Here is a 27,541-nt window from a genome sequence, read left to right as displayed (position 1 = left end):
TAGCAGCACCGCTGGCTTATGGTCAGTGGATGCTAGGAGCACTTCCCCTACCCCTTCAAAAATGATGACAGTCCCAAATGTCTCCAGACATAACTGTTGCTCAAGAAGCAAAATCAGTCTTGATTGAGGACCGCTATTCTAATACCTTAAGGTGATTCTTTACCTGAATTCAAAAGTTTCTTCCTGTACTTAAAATGGTTGGTACTCAACCTAAGACTCAAGTGAAACCCTCTGTAAGTTTGCAGAACATTCTTTTTTTCTGTATAGTATTCACTTCCTCTATCCTGCTCTGCAAACTTCAGCTACATTCTCCTCCCTGGTGGCCAAGTAATTCTCAAGATGTGCTCAGTCACTTCAGTCGTGTCTGACTCTTTGTGACCCTATGGATTGTAGCCTGCCAGGCCCCTCTCTCCATGGGTTTCTACAGGCAGGAATACTGGAGTGGGTTGCCCTGCCCTCCTCCAAGGGATCTTCCCGACCCAGGGATCGAACCCAGGTCTCCCACATTGCAGGCAGATTGTTTACCACTCAGCCGCTGGGAAGCCCTCTTCTCAAGACACCACCAGGCATTTTTTTCCCCTCTCTTGAAGTGTCACTGTCTTTTTTTCTTTTTTTTAAATTGATGTCTTTATCTCTTGAAAAATGTTGTTTTATTTATTATGACTTTTTGTTGTTTTAGGTGGAAGGTAAGTCCAGCCCCTTTTTTTCCACCTTGAATGAAAGCTTAAGTCTCAACAGTTTGTATTTCACTTTGGAGGGATGTCTTGTAATGCTCTTGACCACTGCACCCCTGAGACATTAAAGTTGCAGGTCTTGGAGCCCTCATAGAATTAATATCTCACTTTCTGGAGTTGAGTGTGTTCTCCAAGACTCCACAATACCAGGTGCCTCTTGCTTATTTTATTGTTGGTTCTGTCCAGTGAGCAAAATATGTATATAATGTGTCAAGAGGTCTAGATGTTTTCAGGTTATATTATGGCAGAAACTTGAGAAAGTTAAAATAGCCCGTAGGCAAAACCCTAAATTAATATGGTTCTACACAGTTGCTGTTTTTGGTACTTTTTACTTTACTAACTGGAATGGAAAAGAATACATTGACCAAATCAACACCCAAAGCTTAATTAAACAGTTTCTTCAACAGTATTATGTTTGGGACTTGCAGTTGTGCCCAGGGGTTAAATTTGGTTAAGTGTCTGGCAATCTGTAGTCATTTTTTAGGACCTATCTGCTTTTTGCAGATTATGCATGGGAAGTACCGGCACCCTGCATACTTTAAAGTCTTTACTGGTGGCATTAGTCTTACTGGTGGCATTAGTCTTTGCTTCTTTGCCCCTTTGGATAAGCAATATTGTCTTTTATTTACTGTCTTGTTCTGGGGAATGGGGCAGTTTCAGAGGGCTTCCCAGGTGGTGCTCGTGGTAAAGAACTCAGCTGCCAGTGCAGGTAGACCTGAGAGAGAGAGGTTTGGTCCCTGGTAGGGATGATCCCCTGGAAGAGGGCACAGCAGTGCACTCCAGTACTCTTGCCTGGAGAATCCCACAGCCAGAGGAACCCGGTGGGCTGCAGTCCATAGGGTCTTACACAGAGTTGTAAATGACTGAAGCAGCTTCTTAGCATGCATGCACACAGAGGGTCTACTTAGCCCTTTCCACCATGACAGCTTTTACTCATAGGATCCTTTGTGAGGGTTATTCTAACTGCCAGTTGTATAAATCTAGTTATAAACTTTGGGAGTGGAGAGAGACTATTAGGGTGGGTCTGCAGGCTCAGTGAGATCTCACTGTGAACCAGACTTTTGCCAGTACTCTGCTTATTATCCCAACTCAGAAAGTTTTGGCTGGGAGGTTATTTCTTTTGCCCCATAGAACCTTGACTTAGATCATTCTCTTAGTTCCATTCAGCTGGTCTGGTCTCAGAAAGAATCACATATCTGGTACTTTGATGCTGTTCCATTGGCCTTTTTCTCTCAGTGAGGCTATTTTGGGCTTCCTCACAATGTTGATGGTCTCAGGGTATTTGAATCTTAGAGGTTACACAACCTCATTTCTGCCACATTCTTTGGATCAGAACAAATTACAGGACCAAACTCAGATCCATGGGGAGGGTGCCTAGTTGTCAGTTTTGATGAGGGGGTGACAAAGTCTCATTGCAAAAGAGCATATGGGATAAGATTTGTCATTGTAGCCCTCTTTGAAAGTACAGTTTATCATATCACTGCTCCATCTGCTGTCTTATAGAATTTTATAGACCTTATTTAGGTCTATAGACTAATTTGTTAGCTTCTTCTTTTAATCTGTTCATTTCTCTTTTTTAAAAAAATATACTTAAAAATCTTTTTCACTCTTATTTTGCTAAGGATTTAACAGCAATATGTATAGTCATGGAATCCATCATGGTTAATTGGCAGTTGTAATCTTTGGAATCAGAGATTATTGCTTTTTTCCTTAGGACTTCTTGTTATCTTAGTTCCATGTTTTCTTAGTTAGGAAAAAAGCTGTGTGTCGTCTTTTTCTTCTTTGTCATCTGATAATTCTTGGATAGTTACATGTCAGTAAGAGGGTGGGTGGTGTTTGGGAGCAGTCTGCCTTGGTATAAAGACATTACTCCTTGTAAGAAAATAAGGAAGTACATTTTTTTTCTAAGGAATTTAAGCTTCTTTGCAATCGCTGTGCACTAGCATTCTGTAGTAAAATCCTGTGTTCTGTCAGGAATATTCCCTGCTTCTACATTTTCCTTTTGCTATGCCATTGCACTTAGCAGAGGTTATACTATACCTCTATTAACCTGGATTTATTAATATCTAATATCTGAATAAGGGCTAGAGACACATTTCCCAGTTCTTTCAGAGAGGAAGAGAACATGACTGAGCAACTAACAGTTCCCTTGACTAAGGACACTGTATCGTGTGTGCATGCATGCTTAGTTGGGTCCAACTCTTTGTGACCCCATGGACTGGCCCACCAGGCTCCTCTGTCTGTGGGATTTTCCAGGCAAGAACAGTGGAGTGGCTTGCCATGGCCTGTTCCAGGGGGTCCTCCCCGCCTGGGGTTGAACCCACATCTTTTGCATTTGCTGCATTTCCTGCACTGGCAGGCAGGTTCTTGACCAGTGCCCCACCTGGTAAGCCCCTTCAGTCTTTTGAAAGATACTTTTTTTTTTTTTAAGAAAGCCATATTTTAAGAAAAGTAAGAACAAGCAGAGTCATCTCCACAGAGGAGATCAGTTAGGATGCTTAAAGATCTGGAACCTGCATATACTGAGACTGTGTTATCTGGAGGTTAAAAAAAAAGATTTAAGAGGATGGGACAACTTTTCAAATGTTTGAAGGTCACTAAAGAAGAAAGATTACATATGTTTCAAAGTGAAATAGACCTTGGTATGAAATAGTGAATTTTTGATTTCTGGCATTGTTTGTCAACCATGCTGAGGAGGGGTTCCTGTATGAGTTGAGGGAATTCTCAACCTTTTCAGATCTGTTGTTACTCAGAGATTTTTGTGACTCTTCCATGGTAACAGTTGTGTCATAAGTGGCTGTAGCTTACATAATTGTGGGATATCATTATATATATATTTTATACATATATATATATATATAGGGGCTTCCCTGGTGGCTCACAGGTTAAAGCGTCTGCCTCCAATGTGGGAGACCCGGGTTCGATCCCTGGGTCGGGAAGATCCCCTGCAGAAGGAAATGGTAACCCACTCCAGCATTCTTGCCTGGAGAATCCCATGGACAGAGAAGCTTGGTAGGCTACAGTCCACGGGGTCACAAAGAGTCGGACATGACTGAGTGACTTCACTATTCACTGGGTGGCTGTGTGTGTGTGTGTATATATATATGTGTATATATATATATGTATATGTATATAGGGCTTCCCTGGTGCCTCAGATGGTAAAGTGTCTACCTGTAATGTGGGAGACCTGAGTTTGATCCCCGGGTCGGGAAGATCCCCTGGGGAAGGAAATGGCAACCCACTCCAGTACTCTTACTTGGAAAATTCCATGGATGGAGGAGCTTGGTAGGCTACAGTCCATGGGCTTGCAAAGAGTCCGACATGACTGAGTGACTTCTTTTCTTTCTATTATATTTTTAATTTTTTGATTAAATATTTATTGAGCAGCTAGGGAAATGCAAAGGTGATTAAAACATGGTCAGAAGTGAGGCAGTTGCACAAATAATATAAAGCAAAGTGTAAGGTTCACTGAATCACAGCAGTCAGAAAAGTTTTAGGAGATCAAGAAATTGCTTCCAGCTTGGAAGGGAGCGTGGTGATTGAGATTAAAATAGGAGACTTCAGTCTGGATTGTTGTTGATACTCAGTTTAGACTATATTTGTCTTTCTTTTTCCTGTCTCCCCATCTTTGGGTTTAATTTACCAGTACTGCCCAGGATTGTTCACTTGCTTGCATTTTTGCTTTAATGTCTTCTACAGAGCTAGGTCCTTTCAGTGTTTTAGGAATTTTTTTTCTCTTTTTTTTTGTTTTTGTTTTTGAAGGGTTCTTGACCTTTTAATCTTGGTGTTGACGGTTTTGAGTCTTACATTCTGGTTTAATTTTTGTGCATTTTGGGATGGAATATTTCATACAGATGTCTTTACTGGAGCTTTTTCAGCTTCCTCATCAAAGTTGTCACCATCACCATCTTCATCATCATCTTCATCAGCAGCAAACTTTACTTTTTTGTGGGGAACCTTGCTACCGCTTCCAGGGGCAGAGTGCCTTCCAGATATACTTAGAGTTTCACATCCTCCTCCTCTTCATCTTCTGACTCTGCATCTTCCTCCATAGCTACTAAGTGCTGTCCACTAATACGCACAGGCCCTGAACCACACTTCAACTGTAAGACCACAGGTGGTGTTATTTCAAAGCCCCCAAGGGAAACCTTTGACTATATAGACATTTTCAAAGTTGCCAGTGTTACTTTAATTGGACTGCCTTCATGATTCATCGCCTCTTCTTCAGCACTGTGCAGTCATCCTTTGCACCAGCCCCTAAACTGACCGTTCTTAAAGATAACTGGTGCTCATTTTCATCATTATCCACCTTAAAGTGATAGTCTTTGTCAGCCTTTAGTTCACAACCAAAAAGATAGTTTTTGGCCTCAAGGGGTTCTTGTCCATGGGTTGGAGGCATGCACTTAGGTGGGAGAGAAGCCAGATGGAAATAAACTACTGTTGAGGAAAACAGCCACACAGGCCAGAATCACACCAGGGAAAATAGTTTTAGAAGTATTCAAAGTTACTAATCTAAAATCTTCTCTGTTTTACAGGACTTAAATACTATTTATTCTTATCTTCATGGAATGGAAATATTATCAAATCTCAGGGAACATCAGCTTCGGTAAGTGTGATGCTCTGTTTGAGAGCATGTGCTAAGAGGTTTATTCAAATGAGTTCAGATAGATAGTTGCAGGGGCCAAATCATTTAGGGGCTTTTTATAGGTGATGCATAGCAATTGGCCCCTCTCATTCCAGTTTTTCTTAGTCAGGGGACCTTGAGCAAGTCTTAACATCTAAGCTATAGTTTAGTCTTCCATAAAATAGGGATAAAAAGATTAACTTTGTTGCAACATTTTGAGGATTAAATGCGAATATTTAAAGCAAAGTACAGTGCTCAGTCTGTGCTATCTAGAGAAAACAACTGTTTTCTATTTGTACTTTGTACTGATATTTATTATATAAAATGCTTAAGATGGACTTGGTATGATGCGGTATTTTATTAAAGTAGAAGGAGCGAGACTCTTGATTGGGTATAAGCTCCTATGGACAGTACCCAGGAACTTTCTGAACCTCATTTTTCTGTTCTATAAAATAAGTTCACTCTCTTGCCACCTTGTATCATTGTGATTATATTTGTAAAAGTACTTTTGAGTGCTGTAAGTACTAACTGTTGTAACTTTGCATAAATTTTGATTAAACTGTGTTTTCTTTCCAATGGCCAGCTTCACCGTAACTTTTCTGGCTGTTCTTTAAGTTTCTGACTGTGGACCAAATTGCTAAAATATGATTGTTTTGGATTTATTATTTTCTGTTTTCTGTGTAACATTATTTAGATGTTCAGTTCAGTTCAGTTGCTCAGTCGTGTCCAACTGTTTGCGACCCCATGAATCACAGCACGCCAGGCCTCCCTGTCCATCACCAGCTCCCGGAGTTCACTCAAACTCATGTCCATCGAGTTGGTGATGCCATCCAGCCATCTCATCCTCTGTTGTCCCCTTCTCCTCCTGCCCCCAATCCCTCCCAGCATCAGAGTCTTTTCCAGTGAGTTAGCTCTTCACATGAGGTGGCCAAAGTATTGGAGTTTCAGCTTTAGCATCATTCCTTCCAAAGAACTCCCAGGGCTGATCTCCTTTAGGATGGACTGGTTGGATCTCCTTGCAGTCCAAGGGACTCTCAAGAGTCTTCTCCAACACCACACTTGAAAAGCATCAATTCAGATGTTAGTATATGTCAAATAAGTGTATCAAGAAGAAAGAAGAAAATTGAAAACTAGAATGTTAGTAATAGAGTATTTTTAAATGTAAGCAAATTTGTATTTATTAAACAGATTTGTATGTGTGTGATGTTTATATTTTTAAACTCTAGTGAAAAACTCAGTGGTAGATCTGATAACTTTCTGTTGTGGTAGCTGTTAACAATTATTAAAACAATTTAAGATAATTTAAAAATTTTTTACTTTTTAAAAAATAGATTGATGTCTGCAAGAGCACGCTATGAGAGATACAGTGGCAATCAAGTTCTTTTTTGGTAAGTATTTTGGAGAAGGAAATGGCAACCCACTCCAGTACTCTTGCCTGGAAAATCCCATGGACAGAGGAGCCTGGTGGGCTACAGTCCATGGGGTCACAAAGAGTTGGACACGACGGAGCGACTTCACTTCACTTCTTAATTAACTTAACAATGTTTAAACTTTGGACTATTAGCAGGGAAATTCATTTGATTCTGAAAGTTTCTGTGGAAGAGGTTGAAATACATTCCTGAACTGTGAAATATAACATACATAGAGCTCAGGGAAGAAGTAAGTGCAATAAAGTTTAATGAACAACATACTACTGTGTGTAACTACTATGCAGTGAATGTATAGAACATACTAGCTTTTCAGAGGGCTCAGTCAGCCATCTTGGAAAGATACTCTAGCTCTGATGGCTGTCACCTTAGATTAGTTTTGTCTTTGAATTTCATACAAAAATTCGTATAAAATTTCATACAAAACCATTCGGTCAGGCTTTATATACTTCACAGATGTCGATTCTTCCATGTTTTTGCATTTGTTCTTTTTCAGTGCTTTACTGTATACAATTATGTGAAAACAATTATTTAACTTTCCCACTACTAATATTTGGGTTGTTTACAGTATCTTTCCTATCATAAATAGTAAGTTTCTATTAATATTTTGTTCATGTCTTCTTGTACCCTTATGTACTCATTCCTTTGGGGAATATTCTTAGGAATAAGCATTGGAAATACATGTGCTCAAATTTAGAAGATTCTAGTGAATTAGAATCTAAAATATATATTTCATTTTGTTATCTCATCGTGATTTTATTTTTTGTTTTCCTGCTTAATGATGATTGGTTTTCCTATTCTTATAGTCTATTTGGATAGCTATTTTCTGAAATCTTAATTCATGTTTTTGAATTTTTTAATTGGGCTATCTTATTTCTATCAATTTGTATAAAATTTTTATGAATGCTATATCTAAGTCCTTTGTTGGGTGCACAAGTTGCAAATGTCTTCTTCCACTGTGTGGCTTCCTTTTTTTATTCCATTAATGGCATCTTTTGAAGAAAAGAGATTCTTTCTGTTTTTTCCCCTTGTGATTAGTGCATCTCATGTCCTATTTAAAAAAACAAAATCTTTACGTTCCTCAGATTATGAAGATAATTCTTCTCTGTTTTTCTTCCATAGTTTTTGGCAACAGGGACCTCTCTTATTTTAGGTATGCAGCTGATTTGTTACTGTTGTTCAGTCACTAAGTTGTATCCAACTCTGCAACTCCATTGCCTGCAGTACGCTGGGCTCCTCTGTCCCGCACTGTCTTCTGGAGTTTGTTCACATTCATGTCCATTGAGTCAGTAATGCTATCTAACCATCTCATCTAATGCCATGCCCTTCTCTTTTTGCCTTCGGTCTTTCCTAGCATCTGGGTCTTTCCCAATGAGTTGGCTGTTCGCAGCAGGTGGCCACAGTATTGGAACTTTATCATAAGTCCATCCAGTGAATATTGAGAGTTGATTTCTTTTAGGATTGATTGGTTTGATCTCCTTGCAGTCCAAGGAACTCTCAAGAGTCTTCTCCAGCACTACTAAGTCAAAAGCATCGATTTTTCACTGCTCAGCCTTCTTTATGGTCCAGCTCTCACGTCCATATTTGACTACTGGAAAAATCATCTTTGGCTATATGGACCTTTGTCAGCAAAGGGATGTCTCTGCTTTTTAATATGCTGTCTAGGTTTGTCATGGCTTTCCTTACAAGGAGCAAGGATCTTTTAATTTCATGGCTGTAGTCATGGTCTGCAGTGATCTTGGAGCCCAAGAAAATAAAGTCTGTCACTGCTTTCACTTTCCCTCTTCTGTTTGCCATGAAGTGATGGGACTGAATGCCATCATCTTAGTTTTTCGAATGTTGAGTTTTAAGACAGCCTTTTCACTCTTCTCTTTTCACCCTCATCAATAGGCTCTTTAGTTCTTCTTCACTTTCTGACATTAGAGTGGTATCATCTGTATATCTGAGGTTGTTGATGTGTCTCCTGGCTATCTTGATTCCAGCTTGTGACAGTCTTGATACTAGTTGTGATTCCTCCAGCCCGTCATTTCCTGTGATGTACTCTGCATAAGTTAAATAAGCAGAGTGACAATATATGGCCTTCTCATACTCTTTTCCCAGTTTTGAACCAGTTGTTTGTTCCATGTCCCGTTCTAACTGTTGCTTCTTGACCTGCATACATGTTTCTCAGGAGACAGGTAAAATGGTCTGGTACTCCCATCTTTTTAAGAATTTTCCACAGTTCGTTGTGACCCACACAGTCAAAGCCTTTAGCATAGTCAATTAAGTAGAAATAGATGTTTTTCTGGAATTCCATTGCTTTCTCTGTGGTCTAGCAAATGTTGACAGTTTGACTTCTGGTTCCTCTGCCTTTTCTGGTATTGAATACAGTGTTTCATTGCACATTGCATTTATCATTATTTCTAAGTATTTTCTGGATTCATATGGATTTTTCTAGTTTTATTTGTTCAGTTGTTGATTCATTAACTTATTAGTAAATGTTTATTTATATTATGCTTAGGCTGGTATAGAATGGTGAAAAGATACGAGATTTGTCCTTAGAGTTTAACAGGTAATGGAGGAGAAAAAGTTCATTAAAATAACTACACATATATAAGAGCTATCAAGGAAAGTATAGATTTATAGATGAATGGAACAGAATTGAGAGCCCCAAAATAAACTCCTATATTTATAAATAGTCTCTGCTTTTTTAAAAAATGGACTTCTAGCTACGTAGCTAAGCTGTATGCACACAATGTGGGTATAACACAACTGAGTATTAAAAAGGAACCACCAGTGAACAGTTTATTTTTGATGAAAGTACTAAAGCATTTCAGTTGGGAAGGCATAGTTTTTTCAGTAAATGGTGCAGAAAGTGAATCTGAGATACCACTTTAAACCCAGTAGAATAGCTACAGTTGCAGGGGTTCAAAATGAGTAAAAGGGATCACCTGTATGGTACTGGGTGGAAAGTAAACTTGTGATGGTGAGCATGCTGTAGGATATACAGAAATAGAAACACACAGTGCTATAAACCAATATCACTGTGTGTTTCTATGATGGTGAGCATGCTATAGGATATACAGAAATAGAAACACACAGTGCTGTAAACCAATATTCACACGCTAGTAAAGTAATGCTCAAAATTCTCCAAGCCAGGCTTCAGCAATACGTGAACCGTGAACTTCCTGATGTTCAAGCTGGTTTTAGAAAAGGCAGAGGAACCAGACATCAAATTGCCAACATCCACTGGATCATGGAAAAAGCAAGAGAGTTCCAGAAAAACATCTATTTCTGCTTTATTGACTATGCCAAAGCCTTTGACTGTGTGTGGATCACAATAAACTGTGGAAAATTCTGAAAGAGATGGGAATACCAGACCACCTGACCTGCCTCTTGAGAAATCTGTATGCAGGTCAGGAAGCAACAGTTAGAACTGGACATGGAACAACAGACTGGTTCCAAATAGGAAAAGGAGTACGTCAAGCCTCTATATTGTCACCCTGCTTATTTAACTTCTATGCAGAGTACATCATGAGAAACGCTGGGCTGGAAGAAGCACAAGCTGGAATCAAGATTGCCGGGAGAAATCTCAATAACCTTAGATATGCAGATGACACCACCCTTATGGCAGAAAGTAAAGAGGAACTAAAAAGCCTCTTGATGAAAGTGAAAGTGGAGAGTGAAAAAATTGGCTTAAAGCTCAACATTCAGAAAACGAAGATCATGGCATCGGGTCCCATCACTTCACGGGAAATAGATGGGGAAACAGTGGAAACAGTGTCAGACTTTATTTTGGGGGGCTCCAAAATCACTGCAGATGGTGACTGCAGCCATGAAATTAAAAGACGCTTACTCCTTGGAAGAAAAGTTATGACCAACCTAGATAGCATATTCAAAAGCAGAGACATTACTTTGCTGACTCAGGTCCATCTAGTCAAGGCTATGGTTTTTCCAGTGGTCATGTATGGATGTGAGAGTTGGACTGTGAAGGAGGCTCAGCACTGAAGAATTGATGCTTTTGAACTGTGGTGTTGGAGAAGACTCTTGAGAGCCCCTTGGACTGCAAGGAGATCCAACCAGTCCATTCTGAAGGAGATCAGCCCTGGGAGTTCTTAGGAAGGAATGATGCTAAAGCTGAAGCTCCAGTACTTTGGCCACCTCATGCGAAGAGTTGACTCATTGGAAAAGACTCTGATGCTGGGAGGGATTGGGGGCAGGAGGAGAAGGGGACGACCGAGGATGGGATGGCTGGATGGCATCACTGACTCGATGGGCGTGAGTCTGAGTGAACTCCGGGAGATGGTGACGGACAGGGAGGCCTGGCGTGCTGCGATTCATGGGGTCACAAAGAGTCGGACACGCCTGAGCGACTAAACTGACTGAACTGATAAACCAACATTACTTCAGTTAAAAACAAATTTTGAAAAATAGCTATAGTCAAAAAGGTAGACAATAACAAGTTTTGATTAGGATTTGTTGACACCTGAGGTTGTCCTATATTTGTGGTACAGATATATGACAATCCCAAATGTCAACAAAGCCAGTTTAGGAAATGGTTTGGCAGTTTCTTAAAATATTACCATGTAACCCAGTAATTCTGCCCTTATATATTTACCAAGGAAATATGAAAATGTGCATACAGAGACTGTACACAGATGTTCTTTCTTAGTAGCAATATACATTGTAGCCTAAAACTGGAAATTGTCCAGTGAATGGGTAGATAAAATGGTCTGCATCTGGTTAGTGAAATACTATTTGTCAGTAAAAGCGAATAAAGTGATAAATACTACAACATGGACAAACCTCAGACAAATTATGCTAAATGGAAGATGTATGTTAGAAGCATCACATTATATGATTCTATTTGCATGAACTGTCCAAAATAGAAATCTGTAGAGACAGAGCAGATTATTGTTTACCTGGGGCAGGGATAGACTGCAAACAAGGCATGAGGGGTCTCCCTGTGAGGATGTTTGCACAGTCCTTTTCAGCTTCATAAAAAGCATTGAATCATATACTTAAAATGGTGAATTTATGGTTTGTAGATTATACCTCAGTTAAACTGTTTAAAAATTAATATTAAGAATTATCCAAATCTATATCTGGCTAATCATAAACCAAAGAATTTTTAGAAAAATGAATATGTAAATTAAAGAGTTTAAATTCAGAGATTAGTGGAAGCAGAGAAAAGAATGCATATAGTTGACCTTAACTGGGAAGCAGCATGATAGAAAAAGTGAAAATAAACCACTATGCTCAGTGCCACCAGCAGAGAGGAGGAAATGGGAAGAGAGAGATCTGGAGAGAGGTAGGTAGAGGCCATTGTAATAGTTTTTGTTCTTTATTTTAGGAGCAGTGTGAAGCCTTTGCAGGAGTAAAATCTGTCAAGATTATGTATGGCACTTTTTGCCAGGCTAGGTTATTCTTAGATTTATTCACTTGCAGAAAGAAAGGAGATAGGTGGACCCATGTTTAAAAACTTTCACTTTCCTTATGTTTACTCATCAGATGGAGTGCCAAACTGTGCTCGAAGGGTGGAGTTCTCTGCAAGGTCTGAACGGTTTCTGATTGATGAGCTGGCATGGCTCTCTTGGTATTAGGAGTGAACATCAGGAGTTTTCTTGTATTTATAGTAGAATTTACTGACAACTCTGTGACTGTTTCAGTAAAGAGATAAAAATTGGAGACTGTGGCAGCATTTAATCCTAACTTCTGTGTTTATTTGGGCAAATTTTTCTTTTATTGATTTTAATTCCTTTATGATTGTATGAAAGTCATATTTCAAAAGAATTAGAAGGAATTTCCTAACAAAGAACTTTAAGTAGGAGATTTTCAGCCATTTGTATTTTCCCCCCCTGAAGACAGAGGGGAGGGATATTAAGAACTTTAAAATATCTTCTGGAAAGTTGATGTTAATTTTTCCTTCTCATGGTAAGCAATAGGATTTACCTGGAAAGCTCACCTTGGGTGTTGTGTAGAATGGTTTGGATGCTTAGATTTCTGGATGATGAATGGTATTATTCACTGAGAACAGAGAACCCTAGGAAAAAATCAAGCTTGAGGGAAATGATAGGTAGATTTTGAACATGTTGAGGTTGAGTTGCAAGTTGACGTATCAATAGCTAGATAGATATACAGTTCTCCAGCTCGGAGGGAATGTTTCTTTTATATAAAATTAAGAATTGTCTATATATTGGAATTAATTGAAGTTGTAGGTATGGTAAATTTAAAATATATGAAAGACAAAATGATTAGATTATGAACTTAACATCTAACAGTATTCTGGGTTTCCATTGGTAATTTAACTGAACTAAAACTGATGATGGACTCAAGTCATCTGATATTTTTTATCCTTCAAAAACACATAAAATGAAAGGTTGGGTAGACATTTTTTTATGTCAGAATAAATTTAAGTGAAAGAAGTAGATCATTATGACCCATATTATAGTTGAACATGAAGATGGAACATTGATAAATGTGAATTCCAAACAATACTGTCCTTAATATTGTTAAACTTATCAGAAATAGAACTTTTTAATATGTATATCTAGTATAATATTTGAGTTGATGTTCATCAAATGTGGTGATCCAGTACACAAAAATGAGGAATGGGAAGTTACTGATATAAGTTAATGATGAAGAACCAAAAAAAATGTATTTCTGAAATCTGTATCTTAGGATAGTTATTATGTAAGATGTGAACACGGTCTGTATGAAACCTTTGGCAACAAGCGAAATTTCCAAGGACTGTTAATTTTTAACTACTTATAATAATAGTTGAATTTTTTTCATGTTTTGTATTTTGTATTCATATATACACATGAATATGTATCTTTATTTACTCATCTATTTATTCACTTAAACAGTTCAGAAACTATTGCCAGATGTTGGTATATCCTGCTTTCTGGATCTGTGCTTATGAAAGACTCCATGGTTTTGCCTCCTTGCAGGTATGTTTACATTGGCTGCTTAGTGTATTTGATAGACAAAGTTTACAAATGTTTTATTTCTTATGTTAAACTATTTTATGTAGAATATGTATTTTCTCTTAGTAGATGATACATTTTATAGGTGTCTTTGCCCTTTGATACTACATGAAGTACTTGGCAAGAATCAACTGATAGTTCATATTTCTGGAGTATGTTGTTGTTCAGTGGCTCAGTTGTGTCTGACTCTTTGTGACCCCATGGACTGTAGCACGCCAGCTTCCCTGTCCTTCACCATCTCCCACCTGGAGCTTGCTCAGATTCATGTCCGTTGAGTCAGTGATGCCATACAACCATCTCACCTGTTCTCCTGCCTTCAATCTTTCCCAGTATTAGGGTCTTTTCTAATGAGTCGGCTCTTCGCATCAGGTGGCCAAAGTATTGGAGCTTCAGCCTCAGTCCTTCCAATGAATATTTAGGATTGATTCCCTATCAGATTGACTGGTTTGATTTCCTTGCTGTCCACGGACTCTCAAGAGTTTCCTCCCACACCACAGTTCAAAAGCATCAGTTCTTCAGCACTCATCCTTCTTTATGGTCCGACTCTCACATCCATACATGGCTACTGGAAAAACCATAGCTTTGAATAGATGGACCTTTGTTGGCAAAGTAATGTTTCTGCTTTTTAATATGCTGTCTAGGTTGGTCATTGCTTTTCTTCCAAGGAGCAAGCATCTTTTAATTTCATGGCTGCAGTTACCATCTGCAGTGATTTTGGAGACCCGGAAAATGAAGTCTGTCATTGTTTCCATTGTTTCCCCATCTATTTTCCATGAAGTGATGGGACCAGTTGCTGTTATCTTAGTTTTGTGAGTGTTGAATTTTAAGCCAGCTCTTTGACTCTCCTCTTTCACCTGTGTCTGGGGTGTAATCTTTAGTTTATCCCATGACATATTATTGTATTATTTGAGATTTGATATCATTTATCTGATGTTTCATGGATTCATTGCTCTTAGTTATAGGGAGGCAATATACTTTTATAGTTAAGAAATCAGCTTTTAGACTAACAGAAGTTTGGCTAGTGTCTTGATTAGATGTTTGAGTCTGGATAAATTTTAGTTTTCCTGTGTAAATAAGGATACTAATAGTACCCACTTATGTGTGTTATGAGGTTATAGCAAGCTACTACTCATACTTCTCAGTGGAAGTTTGTACAAGTTGATATTTTAGAGCTAGACTGCTTGAGTTCATCTCTTTGCTTTACTGCTGTGTGGGTTAATTACTTAATCGTCTTGTGGCTCCGTTTCCTCGCTTCTAAAATAGGAACAATAAAGGATGTATTTCATAAGCCAGTTTTGGGAAATAAGTGAGTTTATATATCTATATCTCTTAGAACAGTGCCTGGCTTTTATAAGTAATTTTTAATTATCACCAGAATTATTAAGTAAAAGAAGAGTCGTTGGCAAGATGATTAGATATAATATTCTTAGAGAATGTGGTCTGTTAGTAGTAGTTAAGATTTGGGGGCCTGAAATTATAATTTGGTGACATAAAAATACAACTTTTTGGTGACTCTTCCCAAATAATGTTGAGAAGAGATTTTTAGGCTTTTAAGATAGGACTTCTAATTACAGCTCAATTAATTTAGTTTCAAATATTTTAAGTATCAAGGTACATTCTATTAGATAGATAGTACGGAACATCTCAGTTCTGAGGCCATTTTTAAAGCTACGTCTTTAGTCTTGAAACTTTATCATCAATATTTGGTTAAATGAAATATGTACTTCTTGACTAGTAGTATAAAACATATTGTTGACTATTTTTAGAAATAAAATACATAATAATTCTTGCTTATTTAACCCTTTTGGCTGTTGTTCCTTTCCCCTGTGTTTCTGAAAGACACTTGAGTGCTTTGTAGTGAGTGAATTAGTTCATGAAACAGAATAAGCTTGGTTGATGTGGATTACAGTTGTATTTTAGGATTATTAGTACTGTTCTTTTGAGTATTTTATCACTCTTTTCTGCTGTTAATGAGTGGTTAAGAATTTGTTGTGATCACTTTATGAAACCATTAATCAGCCACAATGATTCACCGTTAGTTTGTAATCAAGACATTGAAGTTTGTTTTAAATAATGGATAGTATGAGGTTTTCTTTTTTGTTAGTGTTTTGGTTTTTTGTTTGAATTTTTTTTTTTTTGGCTGTACCACTCGGCCCGTGGGATATTAGTTCCCTGTCCAGGCATTGAGCTTGGGCCCATGGCAACGAAAGCACCGAATCCTAATCATGGAACCACCAGAGAACTCCCAATAATATGAGATTTTTAAAACAAAGTCATGGTATGCTTTAATGTAACCATCATGAACTTCACAGCAAAGATGATTATAGAAGTGTATTTAATTGTCATTTAGAGAACAGTTCCTAGGTAGGAGACTTATATTTTGTGTTTGAGAGATGCTTGTTTGAGAGGTTATTGGAGGGTGATTGTTAGGATTAAATGAGTCAACAAATAAAATAACCTAGATTAATATTTAGCATATCAGTTCAGTTGCTCAGTCGTGTCCAACTCTTTGCAACCTCATGGACTGCAGCATGCTGGCTTCCCTGTCCATCACCAACTCCTGGAGCTTGCTCAAACTCATGCCCATCGAGTCGGTGATGCCATCCAACCATCTCGTTCTCTGTCGTCCCATTCTCCTCCTGCCTTCCATCTCTCCCAGCATCAGGGTCTTTTCTAATGAGTCAGTTTTTCCCATCAGGTGGCCCAAGTATTGGGGCTTCAACCTCAGTCCTTCCAATGAATATTCAGAAGTGATTTCCTTTAGAATTGGCTGGTTTGATCTCCTTGCAGTCCAAGGGACTCTGAAGAATCTTCTCCAACACCGCAGTTCAAAAGCATCATTTTTTTGGCACTTAGCTTTCTTTATGGTCCAACTCTCACATCCATACATGACTCCTGATAAAACCATAGCTTTGATTAGGTGGACCTTTGTTGGCAAAGTAATGATTTTGCTTTCTAATATGCTGTCTAAGTTTATCATAGCTTTTCTTCCAAGGAGCAAGCATCTTTTAATTTCATGGCTGCAGTGATTTTGGAGCCCCTCAAAATAGTCTGTCACTGTTTCCACTGTTTCCCCATCTATTTGCCATGAAGTGATGGGACTGGATGCCATGATCTTAGTTTTTTGAATGTTGAATTTTAAGCCAGCTTTTTCACCGTCCCCTTTCACTTTCATCAAGAAGCTCTCTAGTTCCTCTTTGCTTTCTACCATAAGGGTAGAGTTGTCTGCATATCTGAGGTTGTTGGTATTTCTCCCGGCAATCTTGATTATAGCTTGTGCTTCATCCAGCTCGGCATTTCTCATGATGTACTCTGCATATAAGTTAAACAAACAGGGTGACAGTATACAGCCTTGATGTTCTCCTTTCCCAAGTTGGGACCAGTTTGTTCCATGTCCGATTCTAACTGTGGCTTCTTGACCTGCATACAAATATCTCAGGAGGCAGGTAAGGTGGTTTGGTATTCCCATCTCTTTATGAATTTTCCACAGTTCGTTTTGATCCACACAGTCAAAGACTTTGGTGTAATCAATAAAGCAGAAGTAGATGTTTTTCTGGAACTCTCTTGCTTTTTCTGTGATCTGACAGATGTTGGCAATTTGACCTCTGGTTCCTCTGCCTTTTCTAAATCCAGCTTGAACATCTGGAAGTTCACGGTTCACGTATTGCTGAAGCCTGGCTTGGAGAATTTTGAGCATTACTTTGCTAGCATTTGAGATGAGTGTAATTGTGTGGTGGTTTGAACATTCTTTGGCACTGCCTTTTTTGGGGATTGGAATGAAAACTGACCTTTTCCAGTCCTGTGGGCACTGCTGAGTTTTCCAAATTTGCTGGCATATGAGTGCATCACTTTCACAGCATCATCTTTCAGGATTTGAAATAGCTCAACGGGAATCCCATTGCCTCCACTAGCTTTGTTCACAGTGATGCTTCCTAAGGCCCACTTGACTTTTCATTCTAGGATGTCTGGCTCTAGGTGAATGATCACACCATCATGGTTATCTGGGTCATTAAGATCTTTTTTGTACAGTTCTTCTGTGTCTTGCCACCTCTTCTTAATATCTTTTGCTTCTGTTAGGTCCATACTGTTTTCCTTTGCTGTGCCCGTCTTTGCAATGAATGTTCCCTTGGTATCTCTAATTTTCTTGAAAAGATCTCTAGTCTTTCCCATTCTGTTTTTTCCCTCTATTTCTTTGCTCTGATCACTGAGGAAGGCTTTTTTATCTCTCCTTGCTATTCTTTGGAACTATGCATTCAAATGGGTATATCTTTCCTTTTCTCCTTTGCCTTTCTCTTCTCCTCTTTTCTCAGCTATTTGTAAGGCCTCCTGAGACAATCATTTTATGTTTTTGCAGTTCTTTTTTTCCTGTCGATGTTTGTTTAGCAGCCAGTTGCAATTTTGAGGCTCTTGCAGGAGAAGATGAGCACACGACCTTCTACTCTGCCATCTTATGATTTAGGTGATTTAGTATATATTAGACATCAGACAATTTTTGGCTTCTGCAGATGTCATCATGGCATTGGGATGTCAACATTATGATAATCGATAGAATATAGCACTAGCTAATAAAAGAAAAGACCCTGATGCTGGGAGGGATTGGGGGCAGGAGGGAAAGGGGACGACCGAGAATGAGATGGCTGGATGGCATCACCGACTCGATGGACGTGGGTTTGAGTGAACTCCGGGAGATGGTCATGGACAGGGAGGCCTGGCGTGCTGCGATTCATGGGGTCGCAAAGAGTCGGACACGACTGAGCGACTGGACTGAACTGAATATAAGAGGAATAATAGTATTGTTTATAAAAGTATAAACTATTTCTTTAGATATTAAGGTATCTGTTATTGCTTTATCCGTGAAGAGACAGAAACCACATGGTAATTTGAACAGGGACCCTTTAAAGAATTATTAATTTTCAAGAAATTAGGTACTAAGAAGAATAAAGGTGCTAAGGGAGAGTACCCCAGGAAGGAATAAACTTGAAAGGGGAGCTTTCTCCCCAAAACTGAAATTCAGAACTTTTGTTGGTGAATATGTTGCTTGTAGCCCAGTAGCTAATGACAGAGTTCACTTGGTTGCTCTGGGCCAGAGTTGTCCATGGTTAGTGGGTCAAGGCTGTCAGGGAGAGAAAGTCTGACTAGGACTGGTAAACAGTATAGTCCTTCCTGACCCCCAGCCCGCTGAGGGTGCAGATGGGTCCTGAGGCTGGAGATGGGACCTCCCTTTGCCTTACACACACCTACCCTGCCAAGCGGTAGGAAAGTATTTGCCGTTTCTTTGTACTAGCCCCCTTTACTGATGAAGCTTTGACATTAACAGCCAGCCAAAGGAGAATCTTGATTAAATCCAGATCCTTTATTATAAAGTAAATTTGAAACTGAGAGCAAATACATTTGAACTTGAGAGGCAATAAATAAATGGTACAGTGCCATGCTTTCCAACCTTTTTAGCATCAGGGACAGATTTTGTGCAAGACAGTTTTCCCATAGACCAGAGTGGAGAAGGTGGTTTCAGGATGATTCAAGCATATTACGTTTATTGGGCACTTTGTTTCTATTATTACATCAGCTCCACCTCAGATTATTAGACATTAGATGCCAGAGGTTGGGGACCCCAGTACAGTCCACTCCCTTGGTTACTCAGTTTTCATATGAATGCTTCTGAACACATTTGAGCTTCTACCCAATTCTCTTTTCGTTTAACAAGATACAGCTATCCTTCATGTAAGTAAAGAAGTTCTTACCATCTCCCTGAAACAAGGGGATGCACAGTCCCAGTTGTCAGTGTTCGCTGTATTATACTTTTCATCACAGTGCCTCTGAATATTCTGTTAACTCCAGACTACCTTATAAAGTTCACTTCCAACAACTTATATATAAAATAGATATGGGGAAGAGAGGAAGAAGAAAATGGTTAACATATACAAACCCGGACCATGTATATCACATACAGTCCTGTTTCCATCATTGGTCACAAATCCGTAGTTGATCTTGCTTCCTCTTTTTACCACCCATTCAGTACTTCTGCCGTCAACCAGAATTTCAGCTGTTCTGGGTTCTTTACCTGATGATGGGCACAGAACCTTCATTTCTTAAGGGTCCTTAATTATCCCTTGTTTGGTTCTTCCCTGTCCACCCCACCCCCCACCCGTCACTTGGGGTTGCTGTTAGTTTTCCATTAATAGTGGACTTGAAAGCACTGGACAGAGTCCAAAAGAACCTCCTGGGCTTCAGATGTAGTTCTGCTGGCCTCCATTTTATGCAGCAACTCAGTTTCTCCTTGGTGATTGTAATCAATCACTAAGGCCAGTAGAATAAGCCCCTTTTCTGCCTTTCGGTTCAGTGCCCAGGTGGAAGTCACTAATTCAGTGACTTGCTGTGTTTCCTGCTAGAAATAATCTAGCAGGACTAAGACTCAAAACCAGCAGAGCTCAAAGTTTTAGGAAGAGGAAGTACAAATTCTGTGAATGCGTTATTAAGTATAACAGTGAGAAGAACCACTGTTACTTCCATGCCTTGAATATGAAATCCATGTATTCTGCCTGTTGGGACAGACAGAAATTATTGCTGTACTTCTGCTGCTGCAAAATGAATACCTTGATTGAAAATGATATCTAGAGTGCTGAGGCTATCTAGAGTGCTAAGGCTATAGATGGCATTTTGTGAGCCTGTGGATAGTGCTTCTGGCAGAAGCATTGTGGATGGCAAAAGCCAATCACGGCCAGAATATGTGTTTGTTCCAATGAGGACAAATATATTCCTCCTCCATGATAGAAAAGGTCCAGCATAAATAGTCTGCATTCAGCCTTGAACAGTGCTGGGAAGTCCCTTGTTAACAGCAGTCTGGGTAGTACATCCACCCCATGGGTGAGACTTCAAATTGCCGCTTTGGGGGCTTCGATTTATAATCTCAGGCCACAAATTGATATCATTATCAGTTTACAAGCAAAACTGCAGCTCTGCTTTTACTTTAACCTTGTTACAATGCTGTATGTTTAATCTTATGAGTCACAGGATTTTAATATTCCCATGGGATGTTGGCTAGACTTCCAGGGGCTCAAGAATTCCAAAACCCACTCCCTTTCTTACCTAAAGTGCCACCTGACACTTTGTGCTTGTGGGCAGGCACAGAAAATGGGCATTGTCCAGGAAGGTCAGAAGCAGGTCAGAGGTCTGCTCCCTCGCTTCTGAACAATACTTCCTCCATTTTAATTTCCTTAACAGATGGCCTCACGGTTGTTCAGGCTGAAGAGCATAGAAATAAGCTAAGTAACATGAGCAGTCTCTTTAATTCTGTAAGTCAAATAACAGTTCCAGAGAGTCAGTAGAAATAAAGTGATCAGAGAAACAAGTAATGGGTTAAATAATGTAGAAAACAATTTTTGAGCAGTAGAGGATTTAGTAAAGAAAAAGTTCAACCATGAATGAGAAGTATGTTTTTGTGCATCAATTCCTACATCCATTAAACTTACTGATAGCAATAGTAGTAAGAACAGAATGTTCTATCAAGGTATGATTATGTGTATCTGTGACATTTTTTAACTATTTGGTTCCTTGCAAAATCTTCCGTAATGGTTCTAAGAGAAAGCTAATATTGGGAACAGAAAGAGTAGGGAATAACGTTTGAATCCATAATACTAGAGTTCTCATGAGGGGACAGTAGTAGGTGGTTCTCTTCCAATACAAATGATCAGCATGTGTTAGGCATCTGGAAACAGGGGTTCCTAACTGATAGGTAGTAGTAGTTTCTACCTCATTGGTTACAGTACATACAAATTAAGGGGCTGTTTCAAAAACCATAGGATTTAGGGAAGATAGTCCATTCACAATAGTTGATGGAGTTCTCCTATAATTAGGGTTCCCAAATGCAAGATCTTGATCCACATAGCAGTCCCTTGCTAGCCTTGTCATACTCTATCAGTAAGTGGGTATGACTAATAAAGTCCAGACAATTTCCAGTAAAATATGTCGACCAGTACTCTTCCCCAGATACAATGGATAACATGTGAAATTAGTGTGATCTAGTAGACATAAGTTTTGTCCATAAAAAGTCAAAGTTAAGAAAGGACAGGCCTTGCTTGCAGGGCAGGCAGAGTTACCTTGAGTTGAGGTCTGGTTCACATTTTTCCAGCTATAGGTTCCCCTGTGACTTTCTTTATGTTCTCTTAGCACAGTGGCCAGAAGTTCAGACGTGGATGACATTCCACGTTACCGTCAGACTTCCAAGAATGTCAGTTCACAAGAATAGTAGTGGGTTAGTGGCACGTATTTTCATTTTTCTTGTCCAGGAATCATTACTAATATGCTATTTTCCTTCCCCTGCTCAGTAAAATCAGCAGGTAAGGGAGGACTGTTAGGCTGCTTTACTCAGACTTTAGCTTCAGTTACATGTATTTCATTTGTGGATCCAAACCCTCCATCACCTCTGTAAGGAGGAACATTCTCCTTTTTGTACTTTGTCAGTTACACGTGGAAGAATGAGCAGTTGGTAAATCATGTTTATAGTAAATCATCTTTTCCTTCATTTTGTAGGATTACTCAGATTTCTCCTTGGTAGTAAGGAGAAATGGGGTCTGTAATTTGGGTCTGTAACTGCCCCCATGGACACAGATCCCTTTTAACACTAAACTGAAGTGTTCTTTTTATTAATCCAGAGTGCCCCCAAGGCATTCTAATTCCTATACCAGTTGAAATAGCCCATATCAAAACTTTAATAAAGCTGTGTTTAGATATGGAGTCAAATCCAGCCCAGTGGCGTCAGGAGTAGCTCAGAAAGAAGCTAATGCCCCTAGGCATAATTTCTCAGTACTCAGTTGTTTCAGGACAAAAGTCTGTTCTATGAATTTGTAACTTTGGTATAGTCATCTTCATCCAAGGAGTTTGATTCTCTTATAGGTCTGTTACTTGAAATATTGAAGTCAGTATTTAAGTTAGTCCTCCGGTTTTTATAAGAGCCCTCTCCAAGTTTAATGAGTTGCTGTGTAAGCAGACCATTCATTCTTTCAAACCAGCAGCTTGAGGATAATAAGAAATATGAAAGATCCATTATATATTATGTTCCCGGGCAACTCCTGTATTAACTTACCTTTAAACTGTGACCCATTGTCATTCTGAATTTGAAGTAGTTAACTGTTCAGTCGCTCAGTCATGTCAGACTCCGCAGTCCATGGACTGCAGCATGCCAGGCCTCCCTGTCCTTCACTGTGTCCCAGAGTTTGCTCAAACTCAAGTTCATTGAGTAGGTGATGCCATCCAACCATCCCATCCTCCATCACCCCCTTCTCTTCCTGCCCTCAATCTTTCCCCCGCAAACTCATTGGGTCTTTTCCAATGAGTTGGCTCTTTGCAAGAGGTGGCCAAAGTATTGGTGCTTTGGCATCAGTCCTTGCAATGAATATTCAGGTTGATTTCCTTTAGGATGGACTGGTTTAATCTTTTTGCTGTCCAAGGGACTCTTAAGAGGCTTCTCCACCACCAAAGCATCAGTTCTTCAGTATTTTTCCCAGATTATGTCTTGCCTTTTTGTTTTTCAGTGATAACTTCTTTAAGTGTGAGAGGTCCAAAGTACTTAAGTGTTCTACTAATTTATTTGAAGTACTTAAACGTGTTCTGCTAATCTTTGCCTATTCCAAGTTTGTAAATATTCTCTTCTGTGTATTCTTAGACAGTTTTCTTAAACTGGCTTTACTGGTGTATAATTTACATACCATAAAATTCACCCATAAGTTTTTACTCTAATAATTTATGATTAATATATACATTGGTACACCATAGTTTTAGACTTCCTTTACCTGAAAAAGTTCTGCGTGCTCTTTCGGAGTTAAAATCTGACAGACTTTCTGTCTCAATATCTACCTTGTGCAGATATTTAAAAGTAGTCTTTGTTTGGGCATTTTTCACTTAGCATAATGTTTTTGAGGTTCATCGCTATTTTAGACTGTAACAGTTGTAGCATGTGTAGTTTTTTCAATTGTTAAATTGTATTTCATTCTAAGAAGATTTCACATTTTGTCTAGCCATTCATGAGAAGATGAAAAGTTTGAAATTTTATTGTTTTAGTTTAGGGGCTTTTATGAATAATGCTGCTATAAAGATTCAAATACATGTCTTTATATGGGCTGTGTATTTATTTTTTCTTTTGTAGATATGTAGGAGGGGATTGCTATGTCATATAAATATATATTTAATTTTTGAGGAAAGGTCCAAATTGCTTAAAGGATGACTATTATGTTACATACTGACCAAGAATATACCATGGATCTCATTTTTTGCATCCTCTCCTTCACTTGGTATTGATTGTCTTTTGATTATTACTCTTCTAGTATGTGTTTAACTATCTCAGTGATTTTAACTTGTATTTCAGTATAGTGACTATTACTGTTGAGGCTCTTATGTGCTTATTAAGCATTCCTGTACCTTTGTTGAAATGTCTGTTCAAAGCGTTTCTCCATTTTTCATTTATGTCTTAAGTTGTAAGAATTTATGTTTTAGATATAAGTTCTTCGTGAGATGTATGATTTTTAATTGTGTTTGTTTTTACCAAGTTTTAAGAACTTCGGTGTTTTAGATACAAGTTCTTTGTCAGATATATGATATGCATGTATTTTCTTTTTTCTGTGGCTTGTTTTTTCCTTAATATAGTGTCTTCTGAAGCACAAGTGTTTTATATTTTCATGAGATTCAGTTTTTTTTTTTTTTTTCTTTTGAGGACCTAGATTTTGGTGGTGTATCTAAGAAATCTTTGTTTAGCCTAATTGCATAGTTTTCTCTTATGATTTTTTCTAGATGATTTTCAGTTTGAGCTATTATATTTTGGTCTAGTCCATTATGACTTCATTTTTGGTTTTGTTTTTGTTTCTCTTTTTTTTGTGTTTTTGCTTAAGAATAGCCGGTTGACCCAGTGCCATTTTAGAAGGCATTGAATTGCTTTTGTTGAAAATCAGTTGACCATATGTATGTCTGTTTGTTTGCTTTTGCTGAACTAATGTTTACTCTGTTTCATTTAATTACTTTTCTATTTTGGTACTAATCTTTGGTACATAATCTTAATGATTATGGCTTGTTGTAAGTTGTCGAATCAGTACCGTGAGTCTTACAGCTTTGTTCATTTTTAGAGTGATTTTGCTTATTTTAGGTTCTTTATTTTTCCATATGAATGTAAGGATATGCTTGTTTTATAAATCCTGATAGGATTCTCATAAAAATTATGTATTGTTTATTTCATAATAGACTATTTTTTACAGCAATTTTAGGTTTATACCATGGAGTGGAAGGTATACAGATTTTTCATATACTTTCTGCCCCTACTCATGCATAGTCTACACGATTATGAGCTACTCTCACAAAAGTGGTACATTTGTTAGAGTTGATGAACTTCACCCAAAGTACAGTTTATATTAGGGTTCACTCTTGGTAGTGTACATTCTTTGTGTTTGAACAAACATATAAAGCTGTATTTTCACCATTATAGTATTATACAGAGTAGTTTCCCAGACCTCAGATTCCTCTGAATTCCACCTGTTAATTCCTTCCTTTCTACCAACCCCTGGCTTTTTTATAGGTTTGCATTTTCCACGGTGTCATATAGTTGAAATAATACCATGTATAGTGTTTTCAGATTGGATTCTTTCACTTAGAAATACATAATACGTTTCCTCCGTGTCTCTTCATAGCTTAATAGCTCATTTCTTATAGCACTGGAAAATAGTCTGTCATCTGAATGTACCACGGTTTGTTTATCCATTCACATGCTGAAGAGTATCTTGGTTGCCTCCATATTTTGCCAATTGTGAATAGTTGCTATAAACATTGAGGTACAAGTGTTTCTGTGGATGTAAATTTTCAACTCCTTTGGGTAAATACCAGGGAACATGATTACAGAATCATATGGTAAGAGTATTTTTAGTTGTGTAAGAAATTGCCAAACTGTCTTCCAAAGTGGCTGTACCATTTTACATTATTAGCAGCAATGAATGAGTTCTTGTTCCTCCACATCCTTTGCAGCATTTGGTATTGTCAGGGATCTGGATTTTGGTGTTTCTGATAAAGTGTTGTGGTATCTTGTTACTTGATTTGCATTCTTTGCTTGAGTGTCTGTTAAGGTCTTTCACCCATTTTTAAATTATGTTGTTTGTTTTTGTATCTTTGTTTTAAGAGTTATTTATATGTTTTAGACAACGATCTTTTATCAGAACTCAGTTCAATTCAATCACTCAGTCGTGTCCGACTCTGCACACCAGGCTTCCCTATCTATCACCAACTCCCAGAGCTTGCTCAAACTCATGTCCCTTGAGTCAGCAATACTCAAGTAGTTAAATACATACTCTCCTCTTTCACTTTCATCAAGAGGCTCTTTAGTTTTTCTTCACTATGTGCCATAAGAGTGGTGTCATCTGCATATCTGAGGTTATTGATATTTCTTCCAGCAGTCTTGATTCCAGGTTGACTCAGTCTTAATTCTCAGAGCCAGTGGGCTCTGAGAGCCACCCTGTTCACCAGCGCTTCCCTGTGGAGAGGCTGGGGGAGCACGGGGCCCTCAGCAGCGGAGGTGGGAGGACCCAAGTGTGGGTAGGAGACCTCTTAGCCGGAGGGCAAGGACCATGTGAGCTGCCCTGACCCACTAATACTTCACCATTAGTACCAACTCACCCTCCCGGGGACAGCCAGAGGCTCTACCAGTGGGACAACGCTGGAAATGAGCCTCGAACGCTCACGCCAGCTCGGCCCCACAGAGAAATATTTAATGAAGCATTATTATTAACATTAATACATATGTAAACTTTTTTGAGAAATGGAAGAAGGAATTTTTCAATCTCCTTTATGAATATAGTATTATCATGATGATGTACTATTGTAAGAAAACTGCATTTCTCATGAACATACGTGTAGAAATTAACAAAATAATAGCAGACCAAATCCATGAATATATTAGAAGTATTAGACATTTGTGATCAGGTTGGGTTTATCCTAGGAATGCAAGGAAGTTTAAAATCCATAAAACAATTAATGTAGTATTCTCCATTAGTAAAAGAGTGGACAGAAGCTACCTGATCCTTTCAGTAAGCAGGAAAAAAAAAATATTTGACAAAATTCTAAACTCGTTCATGATAAAATTTTTTAAATTTAGCTATCTGGAAGGAAACTTCCTCAGTAACCCTTGTCTAGGACATGTACAAAAATTCTGTGCTGTGAGAAGTTTTTAATTTCCATTTTTTCATTTATATCTCTGATCCATTTCTAATTTTTGATTATGGTATTAAAATCTTCCTTTTTTCTGTATTGATATATGGTTGTTTTGTCACTGCTGCTACTGCTGCTGCTGTCACTTCAGTCGTGTCTGACTCTGTGCGACCCCATAGACGGCAGCCCACCAGGCTCAGCCGTCCCTGGGATTCTCCAGGCAAGAACACTGGAGTGGATTACTACTTGGAGATAGTCTCTTTCCCCTCATTGAATTCCCTTGGCACTTTTATCAAAAATCAGTTGAACATATATGTGTGGGTCTGATTTTGTTCTCTCAGTCCTGTTTTATTGATCTATAAATTAATCTGATGCCATACTGTCTTGAGTATTTTGCTGGTGCTAAGTCGCTTCAGTCGTGTCCAACTCTGTGACCCCAGAGATGGCAGCCCACCGGGCTCCCCCATCCCTGGGATTCTCCAGGCAAGAATACTGGAGTGGGTTACCATCTAGCTTTATAAAATTACCGTGAAATGTAAAATAAATATTCCATCTTCTTGTATTCCAAAATTAGTTTAGTTATTTTAGATCTTTTACATTTCTATGTACATT

At 38.5% G+C, this 27,541-nt stretch overlaps 1 protein-coding gene and 1 pseudogene across 8 annotated transcripts in view; one reads left to right on the top strand and one right to left on the bottom strand.

Moving 5' to 3' along the window:
* Nucleotides 1-27,541, top strand: part of RAPGEF6 (Rap guanine nucleotide exchange factor 6) — a 217,024-nt gene that overhangs the window by 26,440 nt on the left and 163,043 nt on the right. For 7 of the 8 annotated variants that reach the window (XM_040241778.1, XM_040241776.1, XM_040241777.1 and 4 more), the window contains exons 2-4: nucleotides 5,270-5,340; nucleotides 6,690-6,746; nucleotides 13,634-13,717. In XM_040241778.1, the coding sequence (XP_040097712.1) occupies nucleotides 5,270-5,340; nucleotides 6,690-6,746; nucleotides 13,634-13,717 (212 nt within the window). The remainder of the gene's footprint in view (nucleotides 1-5,269; nucleotides 5,341-6,689; nucleotides 6,747-13,633; nucleotides 13,718-27,541) is intronic. The other variant, XM_040241779.1, reaches the window with a different exon arrangement.
* On the bottom strand, nucleotides 4,369-5,133 carry LOC120863276 (annotated as a pseudogene).

This window comes from Oryx dammah, unplaced genomic scaffold (assembly GCF_014754425.2).
Source record: "Oryx dammah isolate SB20612 unplaced genomic scaffold, SCBI_Odam_1.1 HiC_scaffold_5, whole genome shotgun sequence".
NCBI classification, from domain to species: Eukaryota; Metazoa; Chordata; class Mammalia; order Artiodactyla; family Bovidae; genus Oryx; species Oryx dammah.
This window is presented reverse-complemented; position numbering and strand designations above follow the sequence as displayed.